Below are 18,344 nucleotides of genomic sequence, written 5' to 3' on the forward strand. Positions count from 1 at the left end.
TCGTCAAAAAGTTATATTTACATTTTACATTTTACATTTGAGTCATTTAGCAGACGCTCTTATCCAGAGCGACTTACAGTTAGTGAGTGCATAATATTTTTTCATACTGGTCCCCCGTGGGAAACAAACCCACAACCCTGGCGTTGCAAACGCCATGCTCTACCAACTGAGCTACACGGGACTATGCTGCAACATCGAGAGCATCTTAACTAGCTGCATCACCACTTTGTATGGCAAATGCACCGCCCTTGACCGCAAAGCACTACAGAGGGTGATGCGGACAGGCTAGTACATCATTCGGGCCGAGCTCCCTGCCATCCAGGACCTCTATGTCATGCGGTGTCAGAGGAATGCCCGGAAAATTTCCAAAGACTCCAGCTACCCATGCCATACACTGTTCACTCTGCTACCGTCCGGCAAACGGAACCGGAGCATCGGCTCTCAGACCAACAGGCTCCGAGACAGGTTCTACCCCTAAGCCATAAGACTGCTAAATAGTCAGTGAATGGTACCCAAATTATCTGCACTGACTCTATCTTGCATTGACCCTACGCAAAATCACTCAACTATATATACAGTACACACCAGTGGAGGCTGCTGAGGGGAGGACGGCTCATAATAATGGCTGGAACGGAGGTGATGGAATGGCATCAAACATGGAAACCATGTGTTTGATGTGTATGATACCATTCTACTCATTCCACTCCAGCCATTACCACGAGCCAGTTCTCCCCAATCTCCTGAGTGGCGCAGTGGTCTAAGGCACTGCATCGCAGTGCTAACTGTGCCACTAGAGATCCTGGTTCGAATCCAGGCTCTGTCGCAGCCGGCCGCGACCGGGAGACTCATGGGCGGCGCACAATTGGCCCAGCGTCGTCCAGGGTAGGGGAGGGAATGGCCGGCAGGGATGTAGCTCAGTTGATAGAGCATGGCGTTTGCAACGCCAGGGTTGTGGGTTCGATTCCCACGGGGGGCCAGTATAAAAAAAATATATATAAATGTATTCACTAACTGTAAGTCGCTCTGGATAAGAGCGTCTGCTAAATGACTAAAATGTAATGTAAATGTAATTGAGGTACCACTAACCTCCTGTGATACACACCATATACACTCACACACACTACATTGCCACTCCCACACAAAACCCACACATATTCACATACACTACATATGCACACACACACAACGCATACCGACACAACACAAACACACATACATACACATTACACACACGCACACTCACACACTTTTACACTCATCATTTGCTGCTGCTACTCTGTTCTTTATTTTACTCTTATTATTGTCTATCCTGATGCCTAGTCACTTTACCCTGCCTTCATGTACATACAGTATCTACCTCAAATACCTTGTACCCAGTGGCGGCTGGTGAAAAATATTCTCGGTGGGGCTGTGCCATACTTTTTTTTTCCTGTAACCATCGCGATATATTTTAACACAAACTGCAGGACAGCAGTGCTCAGTGAAACATTCAGTAATTATTTAATGCCAATATTAAAAAGTTGAGGCATTCTTACACAAAAACATATTACACAAACCCAAGCCTTTCATTTGCATTTAAAGTGAACTTTTCACCATTGGTAGTAAACAGGCAACGCAACAGGCATGCTGTCAGAACAGAGTGGAAAGTGGACAATAACATGAAATTATTATAAAGTTTATAGGAAATCTTACACTGTATAAAAGGATGTATAATATAGAAATGGATATCAAGTGGATGAACTCAAACCTTTGACTGGAAGAATAGCATACAGTATTTTATGATCATACTAAATGTGACTAATTGTTAATGTGCTCCAGAACTGCAACAATTAATTGATACAAAACAACATATATACAGTAATATTAGCAAAGACACTATTAAGACTTTCTAGAGTACCATATATAACTGGATTTTTTATGCTAAGGTCAACTATATACAAAGAAACATGCGGCCAGAGCTGCTCTGTGTGTGTGTGTCTGTCATCTTATTTGTACAGGAATTTTGCCCGTCTGTCCTTCTGAGTGGCAAACCTCTCAATGACCCTTTGATTAAAGTCAGGAATGTCCCTGACAAGTTTCTTCTCCATGGAGAGCATGGCCAGAGCGTTCAGGCGATCCTGTGTCATGCTGTTTCTCAGGAAGGTCTTGATCCTTTTCAGTGTAGAGAAGCACCTTTCTGACTCAGCAGTTGTCATGGGTGTGGTGATGAGGATCTTGAGGAGGCTGGCAGTCTCTGTGAAAGTGCTCTGAAGGTTGTTCTCCATGAAGAACTGGTACAGGGGCACTGCACCACTACAAGCCTTGAACTCACTGTTCTCATAGATGAGGGACAGTTCGGTTTTGAGCTTGGCCTTGTTCAACATGGGGTACGCCTCCACGGTTGTTTCAAGCGCTGTATCGGGGAACTTCACACTGTGTTGTGGGAACAACTCTCCGTGCAATAGTGTTGCGCTGATGAGGTGCTGGGTGAAGGAGAACCTCTCTTTGGCATGACTCAGGATGGTATCACATACCTGTAAAAGATACATCATCAGCTTTAATTTGCAATTAAGCTATTTTGATGCAAGTGATCCTGACTGACACATGCCTATGTCCAACTCAAGTATATGATTACCAAGGTGCTGATTGTTCAGGGTTTTGGCTACATACTACCAGGCCTGAAAAAAGTTCTAGGGGGAAACACTGACAATTACATCACAACTTACCTCTATAGCCAACCTCTGTTGTTCTCCTGGTCCCAGCATCCTCCGTCGCTTGATGGGCTGTTGCTGCTCGTCAGATGCGCTGTCCCCACACAAAGAGGGAATTGAGGCCCTGGGTCCAAAAAATAAAGTTTAATTTGATAACTTGCAATCAGACTTCTTAACTCACTGTAATTCCCCCTCAACACACAACCAGTGACTTTTATATATATATATATATACAGACAGACAGACAGACAGACAGACAGACAGACAGACAGACAGACAGATAGTGTGTGTATATACACACAAACTATGTCTAGTAACTGCTTTTAACCTGTGATGTACATAATTAACTGATGTTATTACGTTTTAAAGCCTTTTTCTATTACATTTGTGAGAGGGATGCAACATCATTTTGTTCTGCTGTGCACTTAGCAATAAAGTTAATCTTCAATAACAACTAGGCCTCTTCTAGAAATTGACCTGGTGGACACCTGAATAATTATTACAAACTGTGTAGTACTTTCCTGCATTATTATCAACGTCTGATTGTGTCTTCTCTTTCCTTTTAAAATACTAAAACAAATATAATTGTGACGGCTCTATGATAATCACTCACTTTGATGACCAGACACATTTAGGCTTTTAAACTGTTGTAAGTGAACTATTCATCTTTCTAACAACATCTTTATCAGCCAATAGTAAATATAGTTATTTACCTGATTGTTAGCATGCTGTCTGTGAACCTCTGGACAAGTGCTTTAATGAAGACAGGGTCGATGTTCCTCTTCTGCAGCTGGCTGAAAAGCATGTCCACATTTGGCATGATCTTGTGGAACAGTGCCAGGAAAAAACAGAAAGCCTCGTCTTCGAGCATCCTCACAAAGCCCCCCGCCTCTCTGACAGTCGGGGCATCAAAGTTCCCAGAGTCTCTGATGGTCTGGAAACACGTTAGGAGGTCATCCCTGTACTCGTACACAGTGTTTACAGCGCGACTGTGGAAGTTCCACCGTGTTGTAGAGGCTCTGGGGAGTCTATGCGCAACCACTTCGTCAAGCACGGTGGTTCGCTTGGGAGACCTGGAGAAGAAAGCAGAAAATCCTGCAAGGTCGGAAAAGAAAGTGCCGATCCTGGGGATGCGTGAAGTAGCCTGCTGCATGATGAGGTTCAGCTGATGTGCATAGCAGTGGACGTAGTGCGCATTTTCGTACACATCCACTATTTTACGCTGCATTCCGCCGGTGGCTCCCCTCATCACACTTGCTCCGTCGTAAGCCTGGGCAATAAGTTTGGCCTTTTGTCCATGTGAGAGTATGGTGCTGAGCCTCTCCAGCAGCGCTGTAGCGATGGTGTCGGCGGTTGCGTTCTCGATCAAAATGAACTCGAAAAAACGCTCTTGGACGTTACTTTTAGCATCGATGTAGCGTATCACAAGCACCAACTGGCAGTGGGTGGAAACGTCAGTCGTCTCGTCAGCTTGAATGGCGATAAAATCAGCACTCTTTACTTCCTCCAGGATGTAATCCTTAAGCACTGACAGCATACAGTCCAACAGCTCGTTCTGTATCGTCTTTGACGTGCCCTTAAAAACGGTAGCTGTCTTCAGGTGCTCCTCCAGCACACTGTCGAGGGAGGCAACAAAATCCACTAAGCCCCGGAAAATGCCGGGGTTGTCCGAGGAGTCAGTCTCCTCATGCCCACGCAAGGCCAACTCAAAAGCCCCACAGAACTTCACACAATCGATAATTTTGGATAGAATGTGCCTGTTTTTATCCACCTCCTCATTGTGTTTCCTCACCGCAATCCTGTGGCCGTCATCCAGCTGCGTAGCAATGTTCACCCTTCCTAATACAGCTAGCTTTACAGAGTTGTCCATGTGTGCCCTGGTGTTCTCATGTTTCTTTACCTTCTCTGACAGGTGCTTCATATCCCTCACTCCGGTACCTGTCCATGCTGAATCTGACCCCGTCGTTTTAAAAAGCAAGCACGGAAAGCAAAATAAAGCATTAGCATCAGTGCACCCAGCTAGCCAAGCCTTCCTGGTGTACCAGCTACGGGAGAAGCCGCGCATATACTGCTTCCCTTTCTCGCTAGCCTGCTGTCTGATTGAGAGGTCAGGTTGATCTGGGCCCAGCTCTTTCACCCGAACTTTCTCTGACAAAGTTCTCCTCTCAAACGGATCTTGGAGGAGAGATTTCACCGAGTTAGGGTTGGGTCTTGGAGGAGTAACGTTTGCGCTCGCCATTGTCGTCTAGTAAAAATGGCGCCACTGGAGCCCGGTCCTTATTTTATCAGGGGCGAGCTTGGGGCGATAAAATAATCGCCCTCCTTGGATTCGAATTAAAATCGCTGATTAGCTACATTTTATGTCATACATTCATATCTTAAATTAGCAATTGGCTTAACTGCTACGTAGACCCGCCTCCTCGGGGCACTTTCTGTATCGCCCAGAGCTGACGAGGCGTTTGACAGGCAGAGGAAAGGTTGCGAATATGATTTTCTATCATATCTTACACATATTACTGTGTGCATTCCATATTTCAAACACACAAATATTGACATACTGATGTTTTTATTATTATTATTATTATTTTTATTTATTTTTTATTTTATTTTTTAAAATAATTTTATTTAAGGGGGCGGCGCCCTAGCGCCCTCTATCGGCCAGCCGCCACTGCTTGTACCTCTGCACATTGATCTGGTACTGGTACTACCTGTATATACTGTAGCTCCATTCTAGTGTAGTTTATTTTACTCCTCTTGTGTTTCTATTTTATTTACATTTTGTATTATTACAGTGCCTTGCAAAAGTATTCATCCACCTTGGCGTTTTTCCTATTTTGTTGAATTACAACCTGTAATTTAAATCGATTTTTATTTGGATTTCATTTAATGGACATACACAAAATAGTCCAAATAGGTGAAGTGAAATGAAAACAATAACTTGTTTCAAAAATGTATACAAAATAAATATAGGAAAAGTGGTGCGTGCATATGTATTCACCCCCTTTGCTATGAAGCCCCTAAATAAGATCTGGTGCAACCAATTACCTTCAGAAGTCACATAATTAGTTAGATTGCACACAGGTTGACTTTATTTAAGTGTCACATGATCTCAGTATATATACACCTGTTCTGAAAGGCCCCAGAGTCTGCAACACCACTAAGCAAGGGGCACCACCAAGCAAGCGGCACCATGAAGACCAAGGAGCTCTCCAAACAGGTCAGGGACAAAGTTGTGGAGAAGTACAGATCAGGGTTGGGTTATAAAAACAATATCAGAAACTTTGAACATCCCACGGAGCACCATTAAATCCATTATTAAAAAATGGAAAGAATATGGCACCACAACAAACCTGCCAAGAGAGGGCCGCCCACCAAAACTCACGGACCAGGCAAGGAGGACATTAATCCGAGAGGCAACAAAAAGACCAAAGATAACCCTGAAGGAGCTGCAAAGCTCCACAGCGGAGATTGGAGTATCTGTCCATAGGACCACTGTAAGCCGTACACTCCACAGAGCTGGGCTTTACGGAAGAGTGGCCAGAAAAAAGCCATTGCTTAAAGAAAAGAATAAGCAAACATGTTTGGTGTTTGCCAAAAGGCATGTGGGAGACTCCCCAAACATATGGAAGAAGGTACTCTGGTCATATGAGACTAAAATTGAGCTTTTTGGCCATCAAGGAAACGCTATCTCTGGCGCAAGCCCAGCACCTCTCATCACCCCGAGAACACCATCCCCACAGTGAAGCATGGTGGTGGCAGCATCATGCTGTGGGGATGTGTTTCATCAGCAGGGAAACTGGTCAGAAATTCTTGAGGGAAACCTGTTTCAGTCTTTCAGAGATTTGAGAATGGGACGGAGGTTCACCTTCCAGCAGGACAATGACCCTAAGCATACTGCTAAAGCAAACACTTGAGTGGTTCAAGGGGAAACATTTAAATGTCTTGGAATGGCCTAGTCAAAGCTCAGACTTCAATCCAATTGAGAATCTGTGGTATGACTTAAAGATTGCAGTACACCGGTGGAATCTATCCAACTTGAAGGAGCTGGAGCAGTTTTGCCTTGAAGAATGGGAAAAGATCCCAGTGGCTAGATGTGCCAAGTTTATAGAGACATACCCCAAGAGACTTGCAGCTGTAATTACTGCAAAAGGTGGCTCTACAAAGCCAAGGGGGGTGAATACTTTCACAAGCCACTGTATTTTGTATCATTGGGAAGGGCTATTTCACGTTAAAGTTTACACCAGTTGTATTCGGCGCATGTGACAAATACAATTTGTTTTTTACATTTGATCCCAATCAACTAAACCATTGCATTCACTAGCTAAAAGCACTAAGAGTTTCTGAAAATCGCTTCAATTTTTTCCCCCTCCGGGACTTAACGATGGCTTCATAGAAGGTCTGTGTATTGCTTTAGGTTGTGGTGGGGCAGTGTTGCGTTTGTCTGTCTGGTCTCTGGACAGCACTAAGTGTCTGTCTCTGTTAGAGAGATGACCATGATAGTCTAATTTGACCTGGAGTCAGAGTCACAATACGTCCTGCCACGGCTGGCCATGGAGCGACCCATGTGTTTAAAATAAGGGGGTCTCTCTCGCTCTCTCCTTTACTAGACCCCGTGCCACTCCAGGAATGTGACCTTCTGCCTCACTGACTAGTTGTGTATATAACCAAACAAGGCCAGACCCTGACCCCCTTCACCTGATTGGATGGCTAAATTGAAAACAGTCAGAATGCTCCATGTGCTTTGTAGTTTAGAGGTGTTTGGCTCTTCAAAGCCTTGCTTTAGTTATGCTAATACGTTTCAGGTACTGGTGCGACATTTTTACTGCATGAGTTACAAGCATGTAAATGGCACAGCAAACCAGGACCAGAAGTTTCATTCCAACAATATTTTGGGTTTAAGAAGTACACATTCAAGACAAATGTTGGTGTCTGCCTTGCTTAAAGCCTTGAGATTATCCTCTACACCAATACACATTTTTATTGTAGCCCGGACAAGCACACCTGATTCAACTTGTCAACTAATCACCAGGCCCTGAATGAGTTGTATCATGTATGTTTGTCCGGGGCTACAACAAATGTGTGCTGTTGGGGGTACTCGAGGACCGGAGTTGGGAACCACTGCTCTACACTATGTTAAAGCTCATAGTCTACCAATATGGTTTGGCCAGAGGCGCAGTGAGGGGACCCCGGCTCTGCCATCCGCCACAGAGACTGGCAGGGATTCACAGTGACAGCAGCGTATGTGCACCAGGAGCTCTGTAGGTATACCTGTCACATCAGTCACATCAGTCATGGCAGCCCTGTCATGGTAACCCCATTGCACGCACCGTTTCTACCCATCCAGCAGGTCTGGGACTGGGGCAGGTGTGGGTCTGGGTGACAGAGAGCGAGTTATGCACTGCTTTTGGCCAGTAGCAGACCAAGGGCCTCTTGACTTTGCACATGAAGTCATTACAGCAGGGCAGAGTGGCAGAAGTGAGGTCTGGAATGTGGACTGTCTCACACTCCATGTGTCTGAGTGCAGCTTTGGCGGGATGGAGAGGAAATGATTATTGCCAGAGGAGGAATGTGTCAGAGAATAAGAGCTACTACTGTTGTCTTTCTCTCCCACAGCCTCAGTCAACCAGACCTGGGCAGTGTGGCCGTCTGGGGGCTCCAACACCGACACACACAATCATAGAAAGAAAGGGAGGAGAGAGGGGAGAAGGAGTGAGAAAGAGTTTGTGAAATTGAGGAGGGAAAAGGGATTTGTTGGGAAGTGTTGATTGCATTGGCATGTTCAGGGGAATGGCGGCGGAGGGAATGGCGGCCGTTTTACACTATTCTGTGTATTTTTTTGTGCTGATCTTAACTTTTTTGGTACATAATGTTTCCGCCATCGTTTCCTACAGTGCATTCGGAAAGTATTCAGCCCCCTTGACTTTTTCCACATTTTGTTACGTTACAGCCTTATTCTAAAATAGATTAAATAGTTTTCCCCCCTCATCAATCTACACACAATACCCCATAATGACAAAGCCAAAACTGTTTTTTAGACATTTTTGCAAATGTATTAAAAATAAAAAACGTAAATATGACATTTACATAAGTATTCAGACCCTTTACTCAGTACTTTGTTGAAGCACCTTTGGCAGCGATTATAGCCTCGAGTCTTCTTGGGTATGACACTACAAGCTTGGCACACCTGTATTTGGGGAGTTTCTCCCATTCTTCTCTGCAGATCCTCTCAAGTTCTGTCAGGTTGGATGGGGAGCGTTGCTGCACAGCTATTTTCAGGTCTCTCCAGAGATGTTTGTCGGGTTCAAGTCCGGGCTCTGGCTGGGCCACTCAAGGACATTCAGAGAATTGTCCTGAAGCCACTCCTGCGTTGTCTTGGCTGTGTTCTTAGGGTCGTTGTCCTGTTGGAAGGTGAACCTTCGCCCCAGTCTGAGGTCCTGAGCGCTCTGGAGCAGGTTTCCATCAAGGATCTCTCTGTACTTTGCGCCGTTCATCTTTCCCTCGATCCTGACTAGTCTCCCAGTCCCTGCTGCTGAAAAACATCCCCACAGCATGATGCTGCCACCACCATGCTTCACCGTAGGGATGGTGCCAGTTTCCTCCAGATGTGACGCTTGGCATTCAGGCCAAAGAGTTCAATCTTGGTTTCATCAGACCAGAGAATCTTGTTTCTCATGGTCTGGGAGTCCTTTAGGTGCCTTTTGGCAAACTCCAAGCGGGCTGTCATGTGCCTTTTACTGAGGAGTTGCTTCCGTCTGGCCACTCTACCATAAAGGCCTGATTGGTGAAGTTCTGCAGAGATGGTTGTCCTTCTGGAAGGTTCTCCCATCTCCACAGAGGAACTCTGGAGCTCTGCCAGAGTGACCATTGAGTTCTTGGTCACCTCCCTGACCAAGGCCCTTCTTCCCCGATTGTGCATGCTCAGTTTGGCCTGGCGGCCAGCTCTAAGAAGAGTCTTGGTAGTTCCAAACTTCTTCCATTTAAGAATGATGGAGGCCACTATATTCTTGGGGACCTTCAATGCCGCCGAAATGTTTTGGTACCCTTCTCCAGATCTGTGCCTCAACACAATCCTGTTTCGGAGCTCTACGGACAATTCCTTCGACCTCATGGCTTGGTTCTTGCTCTGACATGCACTGTCAACTGTGGGACCTTATATAGACAGGTGTGTGCCTTTCCAAATCATGTCCAATCAATTGAATTTACCACAGGTGGACTCCAATCAAGTTGTAGAAACATCTCAAGGATGATCAATGGAAACAGGACACACCTGAGCTCAATTTCGAGTCTCATAGCAAACGATCTGAATACTTATGTAAATAAGGTATTTCTGTTTTTTATTTTGAATACATTTGCAAATATTTCAGAAACCTGTTTTGTCTTTGTCATTATGGGGTATTGTGTATAGATTGATGAGGAAAAAAATAATGTAATACATTTTAGAATAAGGCTGTAAAGTAACAATGTGAAAAAAGTAAAAGGGCCTGAATATTTCCGAAAGCACTGTATGACTGAAAAGAGCTTCTGGGCATCAGAACAGCTATCACTAACCTCGATTTGGACGAGGACTTCTACTTCAATGAGTCGGAGGTGAAAGCCATTGATTATCACGGACCAGACCCAAATCCCAGACACTTGAAGAAGGAACAGACGACGATATAGAGGACGGCACCCTGATGAGACTGCTGCGAATGAAGAAATCCCCTCTACCCTCTGTTCTATTGGCATATGTGCATTCGCTGGAGAATAAACTGCACAAGCTCTGTTCGAGACTATCCTATCAACAGGACATTAAGAACTGTTATATACAATGCTTCTCAGAGTCATGGCTGAACGAGGACATGGATAATATACATCTAGCTGGTTTTTCTATGCATCGGCAGGACATAACAGCAGAGTCCGGTGAGATCGGGGGGGTGGTCTGTCTCTTTTATTAACAGCTGGTGAGCGATCTCTAATATTAAGGAAGTCTTGAGGTTCTGCTCGCCTGAGTTAGAATACCTCATGATAAGCTGTATACCATACTATTTACAAAGCTGTCTATTTACCACCACAAACAGATGCTGGCACTAAGACTGCACTCAAGGAGCTGGATAAGGCCATAAGCAAACAAGAAAATGCTCATTGAAGCGGCGCTCCTAGTGGCCGGTGATTTTAATGCAGGAAAACTGAAATCCGTTTTACCTCATCTCTACTAGCATGTAACCTGTGCAACCAGAGGGGGAGAAAACTCTAGATCACCTTTAGTCCACGTACAGAGACGGTATACAAAGCTCTCCCCCACCCTCCATTTGGCAAATCGGACCATAACTCTATCCTCCTGATTCCTGCTTACAAGCAAAAATTGAATACGGAAGTGGTCCGATGAAACGGATGCTAAGCTACAGGACTGTTTCGCTAGCACAGACTGGAATATGTTCTGGGATTCATCTGATGGCATTGAGGAGTATACCACATCAGTCAACGGCTTCATTAATACGTTCATCGACGACGTTGTCCCCACAGTGACGTATGTACATACAGTTGAAGTCGGAAGTTTACATACACCTTAGCCAAATACATTTAAACTCAGTTTTTCACAATTTCTGACATTTAATCCTAGTAAAAAGTCCCTGTCTTAGGTCAGTTAGATCACCACTTTATTTTAAGAATGTGAAATGTCAGAATAATAGTAGATAATAATAATAATAATAATAATAATAATAATAATAATATGATTTATTTCAGCTTTTATTTCTTTCATCACATTCCCAGTGGGTCAGAAGTTTACATACACTCAATTAGTATTTGGTAGCATTGCCTTTAAATTGTTTAACTTGGGTCAAACGTTTCGGGTAGCCTTCCACAAGCATCCCACAATAAGTTGGGTGAATTTTGGCCCATTCCTCCTGACAGAGCTGGTGTAACTGAGTCAGGTTTGTAGGCCTCCTTGCTCGCACACGCTTTTTCAGTTCTGCCCACACATTTTCTATAGGATTGAGGTCAGGGCTTTGTGATGGCCACTCCAATACCTTGACTTTGTTGTCTTTAAGCCATTTTGCCACAACTTTGGAAGTATGCTTGGGGTCATTGTCCATTTGGAAGTCCCATTTGCGACCAAGCTTTAACTTCCTGACTGATGTCTTGAGATGTTGCTTCAATATATCCACATAATTTTCCTTCCTCATGATGCCATCTACTTTGTGAAGTGCACCAGTCTGTCCTGCAGCAAAGCACCCCCACAGCATGATGCTGCCACCCCCGTGCTTCACGGTTGGGATGGTGTTCTTCGGCTTGCAAGCTACCCCCTTTTTCCTCCAAACATAACAATGGTCATTATGGCCAAACAGTTCTATTTTTGTTTCATCAGACCAGAGGACATTTCTACAAAAAGTATGATCTTTGTCCCCATGTGCAGTTGCAAACCGTAGTCTGGCTTTTTTATGGCGGTTTTGGAGCAGTGGCTTCTTCCTTGCTGAGCGGCCTTTCAGGTTATGTCGATATAGGACTCGTTTTACTGTGGATATAGATACTTTTGTACCTGTTTCCTCCAGCATCTTCACAAGGTCCTTTGCTGTTGTTCTGGGATTGATTTGCACTTTTTGCACCAAAGTACGTTCATCTCTAGGAGACAGAACGCGTCTCCTTCCTGAGCGGTATGACGCTTCATGGTCCCATGGTGTTTATACATGCGTACTATTGTTTGTACAGATGAACTTGGTACCTTCAGGCGTTTGGAAATTGCTCCCAAGAATGATTTCTTTTGATTTTCCCATGATGTCAAGCAAAGAGGCACTGAGTTTGAAGGTAGGCCTTGAAATACATCCACAGGTACACCTCCAATTGACTCAAATTATGTCAATTAGCCTATCAGAAGCTTGTAAAGCCATGACATCATTTTATGGAATTTTCCAAGCTGTTTAAAGGCACAGTCAATTTAGTGTATGTAAACATCTGACCCACTGGAATTGTGATACAGTGAATTACAAGTGAAATAATCTGTCTGTAAGCAATTGTTGGAAAAATGACTTGTGTCATGCACAAAGTAGATGTCCTAACCGACTTGCCAAAACTATAGTTTGTTATCAAGACATTTGTGGAGTGGTTGAAAAACGAGTTTTAATGACTCCAACCTAAGTGTATGTAAACTTCCGACTTCAGCTGTATCCCAACCAGAAGCCATGGATTACAGGCAACATCCGCACTGAGCTAAAGGCTAGAGCTGCTGCTTTCAAGGAGCAGGACACTAATCCGGACGCTTATAAGAATTCCCGCTACGCCCTCTGACGAACTATCAAACAGGCAAAGCATCAATACAGGACTAAGATCGAATCCTAGTACACCGGCTCTGACTCTAGTCGGATGTGGCAGGGCTTGCACACTATCACGGCTTACAAAGGGAAACCCAGCTGAGAGCTGCCCAGTGGCCAGAGTCAACCAGACGAGCTGAATGCCTTCTACGCTCGCTTCGAGGCAAGCAACATTGAACCATGCATGAGAGCACCAGCTACACGTTGACATTCACAAGTCCACAGGGCCAGACGATTTAACAGGTCGGGTACTCAGAGCAGTGACATTTTCAACCTCTCTCTGACCCAATCTGTAATACCTACATGTTTCATGCAAACCACCATAGTTCCTGTGCCTAAGAATGCCAAGGCAACATGTCTAAATTATTACCGTCCGAAGCACTCACATCTGTAACCATGTAATGCTTTGAAAGGCTGGTCATGGCTCAAATCAACACCATCATCCCAGAAACCCTGGACCCACTCCAATTTGCATACCGCCCCAACAGATCCACAGATGACGTAATCTCTATTGCACTCCACAATGTCCTTTCCCACCTGGACAAAAGGAACATCTACTGTACGTGAGAATGCTGTTCATTGACTACAGCTCAGCATTCAACACCATAGTGCTCTCCAAGCTCATCACTAAGCTAAGGACCCTGGGACTGAACACCTCCCTCTGCAACTGGATCCTGGACTTCCCGATGGACCGCCCCCAGGTGGTGAGGGTAAGCAACAACACATCCGCCACGCTGACCCTCAACACGAGGGCCCCTCAGGGGTGCGTGCTCAGTCCCCTCCTGTATTCCCTGTTCACCCTCTACTGCGTGGCCGTGCACGATTTCAACACCATTATCAAGTTTGCCGACGACACGACGATGGTAGGCCTGATCACTGACGACGATGAGAAAGCCTATAGGGAGGAGGTCAGAGACCTGCCAGTGTGGTGCCAGGACAACAACCTCTCCCTCAATGTGGGCAAGACAAAGGAGCTTATCGTGGACTACAGGAAATGGAGGGCTGAACACGCCCCCATTCACGTTGACAGGGCTGTAGTGGAGCGGGTCGAGAGCTTCAAGTTCCTCGGTGTCCACATCACTAAGGACCTTTTAATGGTTCAAACACACCAACACAATTTTGAAGAGGGCACGACAACGCCTCTTTACCCTCAGGAGGCTGAAAAGATTTAGCATTGGCCCTCAAAAAGTTATACAGCTGCACCATTGAGAGCATCTTGACTGGCTGAATGACCGCTTGGTATAGCAACTGTGCTGCATCCGACCGCAAGGCGCTACAGAGGGTAGTGCATATGGCCCAGTACATCACTGGGGCCAAACTCCCTGCCAACCAGGACCTCTGTACCAGGCTGTGTCACAGGAAGACCCTAAAAATTGTCAAAGACTCCAGCCACCCAAGTCATAGACTGTTCTCTCTGCTATCGCATGGCAAGCAGTACTGGAGCGCAAAGTCTGGAACCAAAAGGCACCTCAACAGCTTCTACCCCCAAGCCATAAGACTGCTCAACAGTTCATCAAATGGCTACCTGGACTATTTACATTGACCCCCATTATGATGTATTCATTTATCGTAATTGTCCCTTGCACTGTGTCTATGCAAACTCACTAGACACACACACATACTGCACTGACACTCCAACACACACACAGTCTTGTCTAACTAACCTTGTGGGGACACACAATTCAGTCCCATTCAAAATCAAATTTTCCCTAAACCTAACCCTTAACCCGAAAACCTAACCCTAAACCTAACCCTAGCTCCTAACCCTAACCCTAAACCTAATTCTAACACTAATTCTAACCTTAACCCTAAATCACCTAGAAATAGCATTTGACCTTATGGGGACTAACAAAATGTCCCCAATTGGTCAAATGTTTGTTTGTTTACTATTCTTGGGAGACTCCTGGTCCCCACAAGTATAGTTAAACTCCTCCACATACACTCACACACACAAAATACACACAGACATGCATATTGACGCCACATACACACACACACACACACACACACACACACACACACACACACACACATAGACACACTTTCACACTCTTCACATACGCTGCTGCTACTCTGTTTATTATATATCCTGATTGCCTAGTCACTTTTACCCCTACCCACATGTACATACTGTATTACCTCAACTACCTGGTACCCTGGACATTGACTCAGTATTGGTACAACTTGTATATAGCCTTGTTATTGTTTTTGTTGTGTTACTATTTCCTTTTTATTCAGAAAATATGTGTCTTACTTTTTAACTCTGCATTGTTGGGAATGGGCTCGTAAGTAAGCATTTCACTGTAAAGTCTACACCTGTTGTATTCGGCGCATGTCACCAATAAAATGTGATTAAATTTGATTTCTGTGAGTGCCAAAATGATTGTATTCAAGTATTGTGGTGTTGAATTGATGAGTTTTAAGGAGGAGTAGCATTCTGAGATGGTATAGGCATCCTAAGCTATACTTGCCCTTTCCTAGGCCTTCCAAACACCGGCAGGCTAGTATGTTATTATTTCACTGAATAGGGAGAGAAAACTCCCTTTGTTACAGTAATGGGAAGATAACATAGTCATCCTCAATATTGCTCAGTTGACATTTTCTTGGAAAGAATTGCATACTGTTGACAGTCATGAGATTCCGTTTTTGCAGGCTCTGCTACTGTGAGCACACACATCCTCATGTACTGTAGCTATCAGACTGGTGCTTGTTCCAACCTTGCTGATAGACCTGCATACATTTACCAGAAGGAGATGGTGTCTCGCAGCTTGTCAACTGATTTAGCTAGTTCCTCTCTCTCTCCCTCTCGCTCTCTCTCTATTTCTGTCACCCTCTCCCTCTCACTCCCCCTCTCTTCTCTCTCTCTCCCTCTCACTCCCCCTCTCTTCTCTCTCTCTCCCTCTCACTCCCCCTCTCTTCTCTCTCTCACTCCCCCTCTCTTCTCTCTCTCTCCCTCTCACTCCCCCTCTCTTCTCTCCCTTTCACTCCCCCTCTCTTCTCTCTCTCTCTCCCTCACCCCCTCTCTTCTCTCTCTCTCACTCCCCCTCTCTTCTCTCTCTCTCCCTCTCACTCCCCCTCTCTTCTCTCTCTCTCCCTCTCCTCCTTTTCTCAGGGAAGCAGAAAACATGATATTACCAGATGCAGCTTCAGCTGAGGTGTCTGTCAGTGCGAGGCATGTTGCAGTACATTAACCTTTTCTCCATCTGTTCCCAGACAAATACAGACCGACAGACAGACAGGCAAGAAAATGACTAATTGTGTTTGATGACCTGCGATGGATTTTTTATAACTTTTTTTTTTTACGCGCTGCTCAGTGTTGCAGAGCGCCTAGCACCGTGTCATGGGTAATGTGAGAATATTGTAAAGGCTATGTTGTCGGTAAATAATTAAGTGTGTAATTTGAAGATCATAAAATGCTGGGATGCAGACTGCGGTTTTATGTAAAATAGTCTCTCTTGAAGACTGACTCGAGTAGTTGTTTTCCACAGAGAAGTGAACTGATATAATACTATGCACAGCTAGGGAATGCAAACCTCAGCCATTTCCCTTTCTTCTGAGGATTTTGGCCTTTTTTGTATTAGGTCTTTTTTCCAAAGTGTAGTCAAGCCTTCACAAAGTTGTGTCCTATAAAGAAAAGTCGCTTGCTTGAGCTCCTGTCTTAGTCTTGGCCAAGTACATTTACATGATTAGATTAACATTCTTCCTCACTTTGGGTCACAGTATTATAGCTGAATTATTTTACGCCGGCAGTTTTCCCCCCTCATATCAAGTGCAGTAAGTGAAGGAAAGGGATCAAAGAGTTGAGAGAGAGTGTGTAAAAACTTGCAGTGTAGGGTGCCCTCCCCTCTTTTGGGGAAGAGCGCTGTATCTCTCTCTCTCTCTCTCTCTCTCTCTCTCTCTCCAATTCAAAGGGATTTATTGACATGGGGAAACATATGTTTACATTGCCAAAGTACAAAAGGGAAAACAAATCAACATAAATATGGGTTGGATTTACAATGGTGTTTGTGCTTCATTGGTTGCCCTTTTCTTGTGGCAACAGGTCAGAAATCTTGTTGCTGTGATGGCACACTGAAGTATTTCACCTAATCGATATGGGAGTTTGTCAAAGTTGGATTTGTTTTTCGAATTCTTTGTGGGTCTGTGTAATCTGAGGGAAATATGAGTCTCCAATATAGTCATACATTTGGCAGGAGGTTAGGAAGTACAGCTCAGTTTCCACCTAATTTTGTGGGCAGTGTGCACATAGCCTGTCTTCTCTTGAGAGCCAGGTCTGCCTATGGCAGTGGCGGTCGGTGTCATTTAAGATTAGGAAGGATTTTTTTTTTTCATGAGCATGGCTTTATTTCTATTACAGCATATTGGATGACTGTCATTCATATTCCATTCACCCAGCTCAATGTAACATCGATAGGTTTAGGCTACTACATAATACTCAAATTTAGTCCAAATAGTTGCAAACAAGAGTTTCTATTGGACAAATTCAGGTATGTCCCTGTTATCCCTGTTTCATTCCGTTTGCTTCCGTTTATGAAATGTTTTTCAACAGAATTGGCGGAATGAATACACCCATGATCACCCGCAAACACAGTTCACTTTCGTAGCAGCCACATACTGTACAAACAGCATGATCACTTTGCTTGTTGTATAATTCCTTCTCACATCTACACGCTCTCCTCCTCTCACCTTTTCCATTCGCTTGTGACCAGGCGAAAAAACCTTTCCAAGCCAAACCTCCATAACATAACCGCTAACCGCTACACACAGCCTACATCGTTGTCACCATATTAGCTAACATCATAGTCAACATAGCTACTATAACTAATGTTTTAGTAAACCTGTTACAATTATGCAGTACAGTGTACAGGAAGCAGTTTAGCAGTTACACTGGCGGGCCCCGGTGGCAATAAATTAGTAAAAGCTTTCCTTGACTTGGAAGTGTTACGCTGTTGGATAGCCATAGCCAGCTAGCTAACATAGCATACCTCTCTGTTTGAGCTGGGTGTTTGAGTAGGCTAAACTAGCTAGCTGCATTTGTTAGCTAAGTAAGTGAAAGTGAAAAAAATACAACGAAAAATAGCTCTCTCTCTCACTCTCTCTTGCTTCTCCTTCATTTTTGAAGAAATTAATTTGTTCAAAACTGTTCAACTATTGTATTTCTCTCTCTTTGAGTCAACTACTCACCACATTTTATGCAGTGCTAGTTAGCTGTAGCTGTGATGCGTGATTTGAAGGAGTCAGGCGCAGGAGGGTAAATCACAGTATACAGAGTTTATTCCGTAATACAGCGTTAACCAGTCCAGTGCGCAAAACAGGCACACTGGAACAAACAGGCACACAGGGAAAATACCCGGCAATACAAAATACG

At 44.4% G+C, this 18,344-nt stretch overlaps 2 protein-coding genes across 3 annotated transcripts in view; one reads left to right on the plus strand and one right to left on the minus strand.

Moving 5' to 3' along the window:
* LOC311144835 (splicing regulator ARVCF-like) overlaps nucleotides 1–18,344 on the plus strand; it is a 259,175-nt gene that overhangs the window by 87,337 nt on the left and 153,494 nt on the right. The window lies entirely within an intron of this gene.
* LOC311144837 (zinc finger MYM-type protein 1-like) lies at nucleotides 1,479–2,808 on the minus strand. The gene is made up of 2 exons (XM_084180993.1): nucleotides 2,706–2,808; nucleotides 1,479–2,513 (listed from the first exon to the last, which is right to left on the minus strand). Exons 1-2 carry the CDS (start codon nucleotides 2,742–2,744, stop codon nucleotides 1,986–1,988), a joined length of 567 nt encoding a protein of 188 aa, XP_084037119.1. The 5' UTR covers nucleotides 2,745–2,808; the 3' UTR covers nucleotides 1,479–1,985.

Source organism: Coregonus lavaretus, assembly GCF_964263955.1.
Source record: "Coregonus lavaretus genome assembly, chromosome: 17".
Taxonomy (NCBI): domain Eukaryota; kingdom Metazoa; phylum Chordata; class Actinopteri; order Salmoniformes; family Salmonidae; genus Coregonus; species Coregonus lavaretus.